Source organism: Ascidia mentula, chromosome 4, assembly GCF_947561715.1.
Source record: "Ascidia mentula chromosome 4, kaAscMent1.1, whole genome shotgun sequence".
In the NCBI taxonomy this organism is placed as follows: Eukaryota; Metazoa; Chordata; class Ascidiacea; order Phlebobranchia; family Ascidiidae; genus Ascidia; species Ascidia mentula.
The window spans coordinates 4,142,901-4,155,812 of record NC_138569.1 but is presented as its reverse complement, the minus strand read 5'-3'; the positions used below and the strand labels follow the sequence as shown (position 1 = coordinate 4,155,812).

Here is a 12,912-nt window from a genome sequence, read left to right as displayed (position 1 = left end):
GTGTCAAAGATGTTCCAGTGGCGTTCTATAAAACACCTTCATTTTACCGTTCATAATCTAATTGACTTTGGCTATACGCGTTGCGTATATTTTTCTCTGTATGTAAACGTATTGACATATTTTACGCAAATGCTTGCATGAAATCTACAATACACAAGCCATAATGTCGAATACCACTTTCTGCGTGGCTTTGTCAAAGAAACTAAAGCTACGATAAAAAACTGCATTGCCGAAATATCCTATATTTTAGAAACGCTGCTTTCATATAATGTTGTTCTATGAGATTATCTTATTCTTTATCGCATTTGAAATAAACTGAGGCGAGCCGTCATATTTTTTTAAATGTTTATTTTATACTTTTCAAGTTTTTTGCTCAAACTGTGCTGCATGCGTTGTATATATACTGTACTTATCCATGTTGTGATATGTTGGTGGATTTATTTAACACAACATGTAGTGCAATTAGGAAACAAACGTTACAAAAATGCCTATGACGCGGGCATTGTCAGGCAATGTTGATGGCACACGCCAACAAAATCGATGTAGTAGCTTTGCAAGAAAGCAAAGGTTAAATTGCAGTTTTGTATGCGATCGTTAATTAGGAAATTGTGATTAAATCCCTTGGTTGACGAGCTATACTGGGAAGCGATTGCCGGTTGGCCGGTAATTAATACATTTTCGTGGGTGTTTCACTTCCAGAGATCGATATTGATTGCCGTTCGATGGCTTCAATGAATGTTATATACACTTTTAAATTTTTCTCCAAAAAGTCTTAACTTTGATTTAAAAGTTCATTTCTACACAAGCGCGTAGTCATGGCGTTCAGAACTAATTACATTTATTTGAATTTGATTTTAAAACACAGAATACATTTCACGAATTCTCGCTGCAAGAATTATTCCTTGGGATTCAAGGGTGTTTTTTGAAGTTGTGAGACAAACTTTATGACGCGTTTAGGCCATTGTGCGCCGATACACCCCTTGTAAAATCGTAAGCATAAAGTTGTAAAATTGCTGCGCTTCTTGCATGGAAAGAGGAACTTTCCCAAATCACTGCAACATTACAGCTAAAGGATAATTTTTTATAGATTTTCTGTGCGGTTTTCGCGACTTTTCATCACATATGATTACCGCCACGACCGGTACAACATACGTTTGTCGTAAGCTCATTATTTTCTAATCCCGGCCACATTGCCTACAAAAAGAATAATGGGCGGTGATTTCGGTTGTAATACAAATTGATTTTCCCAACTGAAATGCGGAGACAACGTAATGAACATTTTGGTTTCTTTCCTCAATCAGTATATTCTGGTTTTGGTCTTCGCAATTCCTGGCCAATTGGCAGCGAGAAAAAGGTTGGGCGCCCGTAAAGCTTTGCCCAGTTCACTTACACTCGCGGTTTCAGTGCATTCTGTGCAGTCTGTTCGATAGTTTACAACACACAAGAGGATACAGTAGACAGGCGGACTTTGCAGCACTTAAAGGTCAATGGTCAGCGCAACATTTTTGCGATTCAGAATGGTTGAACGCGGATCGAGTTAAATGTCAATCTTTTACCGCGTCAAGACCCTAACGTTTTACGTACGTACGACATAATTTAATGTGGCTGTGAAAGACGAATAATTTGTATTCAATGTCACCACTGTGTTATCGATTGCGTGTTATCAGTCAAAGGCCAGTTGTGTCCCATGCGTGTGTACGCATTAAGTATTCATACGCAGTCTTTTCCTGCTAGAGCTGGTGAAATCCTGCTGCGGTTTATCGCCGCCAATGTATTTCCAACCTCTTAATTGGTGACGGAAAATATCAGGACAAAAAAGTTTCCCATATGTCGGGCCAACGTGGGCCCCTGGCTTACAAGCTTATCACGCGAAACGATGCTGATATGACAGCTGCGTTGTTTTTGCCGCTTTTCACATGTTTTATGCCGCTGTTGTGCGGTTTAAAATTATACGAATAAAGGGACGGCTTGTATGACGTACGTATTGAAACGAAATAATTATGTCGCAATGCAAAGGTTCGGAATTACGCCATTCTTTACATTTGAGAGAGAGATTTCTGCACGCAAAGGTCTCGGCATTAAACGCATTACGTAAGACAGGGAGGGGACAAAGACCGCGGGTTTTTGACGTGAGTTAAACAATGGACTAAAAAACACATCGACCAAAGGCGATTGCGAAATTGATTTTTTGTCCTCGTATAAACGCGTATAAACGGAAAGTCTTACCGCAGAAACGAAAGTTTGCAGAAAGGAAGGCAGAAGAAGAATCATCAGGGGAACGCTTGGTGTTACTTGCATCACAATGAAGTACAAACAACAACGAGTGTTATGCAAACAAGTCTTTTAATTATGTCGCCATTACAGGCTGTTCTATACATTTTACTGTGCAACGACCGCATATGTATGTGCGTTGTAAAAACAGCTGCAGAATTTTTGATATAATGATAAGATTTCTAAATAAGACATTAATGCTTGCCACCTTCCAACACAGATTTATTGTCATTAAAACGGGACAATACAGGCTTTTAGGAGAAAACAAAGCGACTGAAAGCATTGGAACGCTTTGTTGTTTCGTCAGCGAGTCGGTGCCGCCCTCTATTCAGATAAACTGCGCACAGAGAATCCGGTTATAAACTGTATTCATTGTACATCAGTTCCGTAATTTGTTGGCGTAATCGACGACGGGTTGCGCGAGCGATCTTTGACAACGCCCGGTCACCATGACAACGGCCGTTTACGATTCCACGTCTGGTTGGAATGCCACAATTATCAACGATTCCTGCACGGAGGAGGTTGTACACGTTTGCATGATGACGACGTGCATTAACGTCACAACCAGTAAGTCAATATTCAGCGAAAACATGGCATATCTACCTTTAATGGAAAGATTTGTCATATATGTTTAACACACGTGAATTGGGACCAACTCATCTAAAGTTAAATTAAAAAATGCGAATAGAAAAAGCGTAGAAATAAGTCACTGATAAAATTTAGATTACGGTGAAATATAATACATTCCAAAACGTGTCGCGAATTCCCCGTATCTGGCAAATTATTGTACAGATGCGACGATGTTTGAAATCAGCTGCAACCCGCTAGGAATCGGTTTGCTTTTGTTCGTCTTTTCCATACTTGCGCTGGCGGCCGTCCTGGGAAACCTCGTCATCATATACGTCATGGTTGCGTCAAAAGCTTCGAAAAAGTCGAACGGGAGCGTGAAGTGTTCTCTTGCGGTGGCGGATCTTTTACAAGGTAGGAAAATAAAATATTTTTTGTGTTTAAAGGAAACTCTTTGAGGGTGCGGATTGGGGGGGAGTAGTAGGATCAGAATTTTAATTATTCAGAAGTGCGCGGAAATAAAATGTCGGAATTCGAGCTTGGATAACAAAGAAATACTATACTCTATTTTCAAAATGGATACGTGCGGGTTTGACATTGTGTTTTACCGACCCACAGTTAATTATGTAATCCGCAACTGCAAAACCGGTAATCATATAATCTGTGTGCCCCTCTGATAAACATAATAAGCCCTGTTTAGAGTACTAAATTATCCCATAAATTGGTAAACTCGTGGCGTGTCTACATCCGTCGATCAGGATTAAGGGCCTTAAAAGCCGCTCAATATTTTAGCGAGTCCCTTGAGAGTGGAAAGAGACCAGGCGGTTGCATAAAATCATTAAAACTGGGATTAAACGTCGAATAAGGGATACGTCAGACTACTAATCTTGGTCACTTTGGCAGGAGCTATTGCGGTTCCGGCTTCGGTATACACGTACGTTTATTTCCACTTCCTACAATACACTGGCGAATCGTTGACCGCGGCTGGATTGAACTTTCTGGTCGCTTACCGCGTCTACATCTTTGTCTTCATTCTCTCCAACGGGCTCAGCCTTTTCAGGTACACACGATTTGTGTATTTTTACTTTCAAAAAAGAGAAAAATTTTATATTCCTGGAACTCCAAAAGGTGTAAAAGACGATCAGCGCCAGTATAAGATCTTTATTACAGAAATATTAATTTCGTCTGTTGGCATCCTCAGTTTCTGTCTTACTCAAATAGAATCTATTTTTGTGGTCACTTTTGACATTTTCTCTATTTAAAAAAATAGTGTTCATTTTTCAAGTTGTAACTGGTCCAGTCTTGACGATGAGAAACACTTTTAACTGTTAAGCGTCGGTTTTCGGATAGAAATTGTTGCCGCCGTCGCCGAAAATGAGCAACGCCTGATTCCAACAATGAGTTTCTCGACATATATTTGTGAGAAAACGCTTGGCGAGCCAAAAACGTTGCAGGCAGTTTCCTTAAGTAAACTAACAATGAGTTTGCCAAAGTATCGACGCTGTCATACCACAGCTTGACATTTAATTACTTGTTTGCAGCGCCAGAAACTTTCGGTATAACCCCGTGGAGCAGGAAGCAGGCGAAAAATCAAGTATAATAATGACCCGCGTATAATCCAAAGTACACAATATCGAATTTTACTGGTAATACCGCCCGATTGCATATTAAATAAATTAGTAAAAGGATGGCACTATTTCTGTCCCGTATGAAATATTAATAACGCGCCACTTCTACAAATGCGTTCAGGTCCTGGCGCCAGATGCACTAAAAGGGATCGATTAGCTCACAAAGAACTGAAATGATCATGAATTTACATTTTTGGGAATGCGAATCGGTTGCAGAGAGTCTGTGTTTTTACAATGAACAAGCAGTCAGTATTGGCGGTAAATTTCGGCTTGTAGAAACAATTCAACGCTGGTATGAGTGTGTATTATTTACATATTCCTGGACGACTTTATAAACACAGCACATATTCCTGGAAGACTTTATAAACACAGCACAGTTACCCATTTGAGGAAATCCAATCTCCCGTAATTTCGACACTGAAATGATGTTTTGCTTTCAGTCTTGTTATTCTGAGTTTGGATCGGTTCCTTGCCATATGCTACCCACTCCGGTACCACGCCGGCAAGTTAATGACACGCGGTCGCGTTTATTCATTTGTTGCTGTCGCGTGGGTCCTTTGTGTCGTCATGGGTGCCGTTTTCGAGAAGTTTCTGGCGGATGAATTCCAGGACGGAGTTCGGAAAGAGTGAGTTTGTGTTGAATAGTTGAGTTTTTTTGTGTAGAACGAGATTTATTACATGAGCGTGGCGGGGACACATTTACTTGCAAAGTGAGTGTTTGCATTTTCCTTAAACTGAACTCTGTCACGTTTCAAGGGACTGTAACTTATCCCAACCCCTGTTAACACGCAGTCCTTATACTTATTACTGAGTTGTTTTACGACCTACAACACTGTATACAACATCACACAGAGTTGGTTGATTTTTCCAGGTACATCAATTTGTATATCCGTGCCATTTCGATCGTGTTTGGGACATGTTACTTCATCACAATCATATTGCTTGCAATCACGGTGATAAGCAGGTAAACGCATACACCTATATACTGTTGACGTTGCTTATTGTGTGAATGATGGATGGTCAACCGGCTCGGTGACTTCTAAGGTTTTTTGGACACCCGCATCATTTTTTTTTTAATTTGATTAGTTAAATATTATATCCATAGTGTTATTTGTATTCAAATATTGTTATATTTGAAATACATTTATGCTTCAATCTGAATACTTCTTTATAGTTTCAAGACCATCCGTTCCATGCAGAAGTTGAATGTTAGTCTATCGGCGGCTGTAAGAGATGGTGCTGACGCGAACAGGACAAACATAGAACTAAAATTTGCCAAAACGGTCACACTGATGGTATTTTTCTTCACAGCCTCTGTACTTCCCTACGTCATTCTTAAGTTGGTAAGAAAACTAAACAAAAGCATCATTTCTGGGTGAAAGATTAGGCCCTGAAAAGTATATATAACGGCTGTTATCCGGAAATACTATTCAAATGTGTAAGATAGAAAATGCAAGTTTCATTGGGCTTGGGTTCATCACCACAACAAAATTAAAGTGTTTATTTAAATTTATTACGATTGGACATTCAATACAATATGTAATAATAGACATTCATGCCTTGACAGAAGTTTATGTGAAACCAACCTTCCCCCTTTGAGCGGAAAATAAAAATACACGAACTGACATTACGACCACTATGAATTTTGTTTTATTTGCATACGTTTTATACTGCATTGCCTTTTTCAGTGGACTGTGAGCAGCAGACAGATGACCACTGTTTCGACCTATAAGGTATATGGTCGGCAAAGTCGTCTAGAAGAGTCACACCAAGCTGCACTGATGAGACCCGATAGGTCGAAACAGTTGTCATCTGTCTGCAGCTCACAGAAATCATATTATTGGCTCCACTTTACTTAGAAATATATTATATACCAGACAACAAAGACCTTGCCCATGACAAACGACTTCCGTGTTGACTTTAATGCGATTAAAACCAAATTGATACAACACGCATTTGTCGCCTATTTCAGAGTGGAATTGAAGCAAGTTGGATTGTTGAACTGGTGTTCGAGTACCTGCTTTACACAAACAGTGTGTGGAACGTCTTCATCTACAGTTTTCGCTGTAAGGACTTTCAGTCGTCGATGTGTCGCCTCCGTTACACGAGGGCACTCCTGCAGCTCTTCTGCAGGAACAAGCTTGCTGAATGGTCAGTTGACGATATGCACCGCAGTCGGATGTTTACTGTGCAAGCAAGCTCAAGGTGCAAATGCATGCCGGGGGGGGGGATAATTAAACCTGGGTTGTTTTTCGAGGCCCATTGTTCCCAACGTCATTCGCATCTCAAATAAAACGACTAATTTTTACAGATTGAAACATATGACCAGCATTGACGGGGATGGCCCTAACTCTCCAAGTTGCCACACCCTCGCATCTACGGACGAGCATGAAAACATCAAGCTTATGCAACTCAAGTGAAGGCAGAAAACATCAAAAGAAGAATTCATTCTTTCTGTCATCTCGAATCAAGGCGAAGTGTTTCCGATAATTAATTTTGTGTTCCGACAAAGTTTACGCAGGTTTGTGAATCGTGAGCCGTGTTTTGTATACATTTCATGGTGGTAACGAACGCTGCGTTAATATTGCATTGTCCGAAAATTGTTTTTTACAAAAATGTTCGTCAGCGTGTAGTGATGCGGAATTTACACAAAACGTTGCAAAAACTGCATACAGTCAAAATCCCTATTCTATAACGATGCCACAAACCGATCCAACACTTTTTTACAACGATTGATTTTCTATTGATTTTGGAATGTAGCATGGAGTTAAAAGCCCTTTCAAGACAAGTTTCACCAGTGTTTTGTTGTATTTTGTGTTGTGGAGATTCTGCGCAGTTTTTGTACAAACTGTCAGTCTGTTTCAATTTTTTATTTTAATGAAAACTGACTATTTTTTCCGCGTGAAAGAATTTAATAAAAATATGTTTCACTTTGGAACAGGTTTTTGCGCAAAACAACGTCCAAAAATTTACCATCATCGGAGAACACAATAATTGCGTCACGTTCGCTTTGTCGTATTATTTAAAAAAAAGCAAAATCAATGCAAACACATACATTAAAAACACATGGAAAAATAAGATTCAGGAATGAAATTACTTCACGACAACTGTTACGACGCCTACATGAAATAATGCTGGTGATATTTGATGGATTAAATCGTCACTAATGGCGTCCTGGTTCTAGCTTCACTATGAAATGGTGCATATTTTATATGCGTATAATAAAATTGTGTAGACGCCAGGCTCCATAAGCCATGTTTTGCTTTTTTGTGTAGGAAGAAAGGTATTGACTTCGGCCATTTCAAAATGACCAGATAGCGAGTTATTTTACACGATACTGTAAATAAAAACTATTGTACATGAAAACTATTGCGTTCAGTAAATTATCTGCATTGGTTTTGCAACGTTTAGTCGAGTTTACGACAGAAAAACATGTTTTGGAAACATTTTATGCAAAACAAAAAGAAAATATACGCGATAACTACGCACGCACACAATGCTACTCGTTGAGTTGAGATCTTGCGGTGGATGTTACAATGCGGATTGAGGGTCATTTTCGTACGGAGGTAGTTCTTCTTTTACCCCAGCTTTCTTCAAAGCTTCGCGCATTTCCAAAATCGTTCTATTTATCGCCTTTCTGGATTCGACTGAAAACGGATTGAACGACAGTGGCTTGGACTTGCGTTTTGCCAGCCCAGTCGTGTCTTGACTCAAACAAGCGAGTCGCTCATCGAGGTCGTTGGGATGGAGGAGGGAATTGGGAAGGAATTCAACCATCTTTCTCACGCTGGAGATCGGATCGGCGACCATGTCTTCGAAGTAAATCACCTTCAACGTCATCTTGGCGTTTAAAATCTGTGAAAGCATCGATTTCCAGTGACCGAGCCATCCGGTGACTTTTTTGAAGGTGAGGGCTAAAAAACAAAATTATATTCCACTTAACCATAGAAAAACCGGTGCTGGTACAAAATATTTAAACCAAAACAACTCCAAGCACACTTTCGCGTCCTTTCGCGTGTTTAATAACTCCAGAAACACTTGGCAACCAAAACTAACCTATACTAACTTGTACACAGTAAATCATTAGAGAGGATCTCGCAAAAGCTCGTGTTTTTAAAAAAAATCAGTGTTTTTAACAGTGTAGAACCATTAAAGTACAGTTCAGTGTCGCACGATTGATACAGCTCGTTATGCCAGTTAAAATATACATCAATAATAACGAACACAAATTACTGGCATTCAAGACGTCCGCAGACGGCGATCCCACGTGACCTCCTTTCATAAAGTTGGCATAGGCGATAAAGGCATGGTAGGGGTTCCTTATAACCAGAATGGCCGCTTCCAATTTTTTGAGAGACGGTTGGTTTTTTCCAAAGAGGTGGTCTTTAATCATGTCCGCACGACTGTTATCAAGTTTGTGGCGCTCCCCGAGATAACCTGAAGAAAAACATGTCATTAATTGCAAGGTAATTCAATTTATTTGCGAACCATAACCTACTCCGATATCCGTAATTCTTGTATCAGAAGTTAAATTTAGCGAGTATTAGAGATTTCCATTGCGATATTTGTATGCTAGCGATATGCTTTAGTTGGCCGACAGTCAAAAGGTTTTATTAACGGAAACACACCAATTCCGCCAGAAAACAGCGAATGATAATCGTTTAAGAATCAATGCCTTGGGTGCGATGCCAGTGAACCTAATGATCGTAATAGGATAGATGTGATCGACAAGGACCTGCGCAGTGGGTCGATCCTACCTTGTCATCCGATAGTATGAAACGCGTGCGGGCTTATATATCAAGATAAATTTGTACAAAAGCTTCACTGGAATTGCATCCAAGCTGGATCAGCCACTTTCTCCTGACAAGTCGGAGCAAGATGTGAAAAATCAAACTCCCGGTCAGGTTTAAACTAACGACCCTGGACTAACCAGGACCAACGCTCTACTGACTGAAATACGGGAGAGTAGCGGTTTCGCAAGTGTATTGTGGCCAAGATACACCGGTGCGCAAACAACTTGCCAGGCGACCTTCACATACACGTATAGGAGATCTTCACCACCGTAATCAGACAACGCCGAAGTTGTTGCACAAATTTTATACAGTTTCCAGTCGCACAAAATATTCTTCAACATATTTTACCTTTGCTGCCTACCCCGCAATTTTAGGGTTACATAAAATTTCCGCTAAGAACATTCTTTCATATATTAGGTACCCGCCTGTCTTAATAAGCCATTTATCGCCGTACACACTTCCGGTGTAATATCCGGTCGCTTTCTCGAGCAAAAATCGCGTCCACGTGTTTCCCGATCCAGGATAAGATGCGAGCAAGGTCCTGTTCCGTTTTCCCGGAGGAAGAAGACGGACTTTGCTACATCTCTCGTCGTCAGCCAACGTCCGGTACACTTGGACAGCATTTAAAGCTTGTCCGCAGTCTTTTTCATCAATCTTATGAGTTAAGTTGAAACTGAAAATTTAGACGAATACACTAGAATGTAAAATTTAAACCAAGTCGGATTTTTGTCACTGTTTATACATCGAGATATATCAATGTGCCGTTTATAGACGCAATCGAGAGTCTTTGTAAGTTATTTTTATTTTTTTAGCAAACTTGTGAATCTTGCTTTTAATTTAACATTGAATGTGTTTTACAAATAAGTCAATACTAATTTCGCAAAATGTGAAACACTAAGAATTGATTTTTACAACACCTTTTGGTAATCCTGCCACAGAAGCAGACGCTCTTTTTATCCATAACTGCCAGTGGGTGGCGCTCTTGCTCACACAAGAGCAGGCAATCCGATATTTCAGATGTTGTGCCGTAAAAGAGCATAGGTTGTTTTTCTGGCGGATACGCAAAGCAACCCTTGTAGCGTGACTCGGCGAATTCCTTGTCAAAAGGAGCTGGAAATTAATGCATGGGAGTTAGATGTTAGTGTGGATTAACTGGCCATAAAGAAACGGCATTATATCCTATGAAAGGACGTCAGAAATCTGAAAATATGGAATGACTATGTTATTATGGCATGCAAAACACCATGTTGGCAGATTGAATCTGAATAAGAAAATGATGATTGATCCAACACCTAAAAGAAATCGATTTATATGGTAAATTTACTATATCAGCAGGAGGTCAATCTGAGGCTTGTTGCTTCACATATATGTATACATGTACGTGTATTTACATATGACGAACCTAAGCTTTGACAAGGGGCGTTTTAACACATACCGAATTACCTTTCGAGATTGGAACTGGTTGGCGATGGATAAACTGCATTATTTAAATAAGGATAAATCTTATATATCCAATACAGTTACGACGACTGTTCAAAAAAGGCAGGTTAAAGCACTTTATGTTACCCTATAGACAAGTAACAGGGCACTGTACAGTTGCCAGTCGACAATGCTTGTCAATCGGGTTTATGTTTGAAACATAAATCCAAGCCGGATTGGTCTGCATTCACACTGAACCAAATTTGCGTCATATTTACGCTTTCAACTTACTTGAGTGCGCAAGTAGTATCGCAGGTCGGTACTATAGGCACACGTTACCGACTTGAAAAAGTCGGGTCGTGTGCTTGAAAGGCCCAGCAATTTAACACGAAGCCGAAAAAATGTCAATTCGTCTTTATTGGGTAAAATACCGGCTTCACATTCCTTTTTCTAATGGGGCGCTTCCTGGGACTGTTGTAACGTTAGCAACGTTATTTCCCGTACAAAGACAGAGCATTGCCCATCGAAACTGTTGACGCAATTAAGCGTGCATTCTACCGCTCATCTTTTCTATATATTTTTTCGCTTTTAGGCCTTGCTTGGGATTTTGGGTTTCAAAATTTGGGCCCTACTACGGTACAGCAACGTACCCATATCATGATATCACACACACACACACATACCTTTTTTGCACGTGCCTCGAAGAAAGTAGACATCCGCACTTTTTTCTCCGCCGCAAGTTTCATTGCGGTCACCAGAACACTTGCTTGTGCATGTGTTTGTAGGTTTTTCGATTGAGACTACGAGATATATATCGGTCGAGCACTTGCACTGGACGCCCTTCATCGCTGCGTATGTCTTATTGCTGCAAACATAAATAAACAATTTGATTTTATAGAAGTAGATTCAGCGCCGGAATTTCAACTCGAGCTATCTTAAAAACCCGTTGTTGGCATTGCGGTTATAGAAGGCACGATAAAATTAATGTTAAACGCCATAAAGGCCGGAGGAAAGATTAGGCCAACTTGTTGTGACTTTGCACACTCGACGTCAATCGTGTATTGGAGATAAACCTCATTCGAAACTGTACAGTATTCTAACGTGCACAAACACTCATCATCCTTTTGTAGTATAGTATAATGCCCCTTAGAGGTCACCTGCATCGTCCACGTATAGGGCAAAACAGCATACAAAACAATATAACAGTATCAAAGCGTGCACCCTCTTTTGTTTACTGATCATTGTTATTTATTTATTTCGCTTCTTAACTTTCAGTCTATTTTGGTTTAAACACAACAAATGCAAAGTTCTGCATGTCCTGCCTAGTCTTACTTGGATTGACAGAAGGAGGTACACCAGTCAGTGGTCATGAAAGCATAAGTGACCGATAATTCAGCCTTGATCTGCTTTTGCATCTCGAAGCATCCCAGGTGTGTGGCTGAAAAAGTGGAAAAGATTACTAAAGCAACTTTGATTTTATTTAGTACTCGAACTGTTATCTGTAAATAAAATTTAACGTGCTTATTATTGTCTGCTGTTTCCTCGAACACACATGTACGTTTAGTATTTTTTCTTACGTTTAAGTACGGTAGGAATTTCTTTTTCCGATTTTGTGAAGCCTATAATTGAATTACGGCAACGTGCTTTTATTTGACAACCGAATTACAAGTATGACAATTACAAAAACACTATGTTTAGACACTAGTTTGACTTTCTCGCTTACTTTCACAGAAAATTCTGGGATGTGAAGTCGTCATTGAAACTTTTGCTGTTCTGCAAATTGGACAAAACAAAAGTCTTTTAGCATCGGAACAATAGCCTCTATCTTATTCATGGCGTTTTTCAACTGCGATGAGTTTTCGAACAAACAGAACGTATGGTTTGATTGTGGACTTGTTGCGTTAATATCTTTCTGGTAGTTATCGACGACACACGAGAAAAATGTAACGTTAATAAGTTCACCACTTGAGATAGGCAAAAATAGAAATCCATTCAAAAATACTGCTTACCTTTGCGAGTGCGAAGGCCCATTTTTAAAGAAAGGAACTTGGTAATTTTGAAACATTTGTGGTTGTTTGTCCACGTGGAAAGTGAAGATAAAAAAGAGCAGTAAAATAACAACAGGAAATAGGAATTTAATTTTGCTCGGACCAAAGCAGCATTTCTTATTAATTCTCGTCATTTCTACGTCATGAAAAAAACCCTGCAAAACTGTTTTGTTGCAAGGCACAGGT

The 12,912-nt window shown here is 39.8% G+C and overlaps 2 protein-coding genes across 2 annotated transcripts; one reads left to right on the top strand and one right to left on the bottom strand.

The window, feature by feature from the left end:
* The first annotated feature begins 2,720 nt into the window (after window positions 1-2,720).
* Window positions 2,721-6,886, top strand: LOC145897266 (adenosine receptor A1-like). Its single transcript, XM_082985471.1, has 8 exons — window positions 2,721-2,838; window positions 3,064-3,252; window positions 3,742-3,898; window positions 4,907-5,092; window positions 5,338-5,430; window positions 5,641-5,809; window positions 6,439-6,671; window positions 6,778-6,886. The coding sequence occupies exons 1-8, from the start codon at window positions 2,721-2,723 to the stop codon at window positions 6,884-6,886; spliced, it is 1,254 nt and encodes a 417-aa protein (XP_082841597.1).
* Window positions 6,887-7,997: 1,111 nt separating this feature from the next.
* On the bottom strand, window positions 7,998-12,709 carry LOC145897264 (sialate:O-sulfotransferase 1-like). The gene is made up of 7 exons (XM_082985465.1): window positions 12,688-12,709; window positions 12,011-12,116; window positions 11,362-11,543; window positions 10,177-10,369; window positions 9,685-9,932; window positions 8,700-8,903; window positions 7,998-8,380 (listed from the first exon to the last, which is right to left on the bottom strand). Exons 1-7 carry the CDS (start codon window positions 12,707-12,709, stop codon window positions 7,998-8,000), a joined length of 1,338 nt encoding a protein of 445 aa, XP_082841591.1.
* Between the last annotated feature and the right edge of the window lie 203 nt (window positions 12,710-12,912).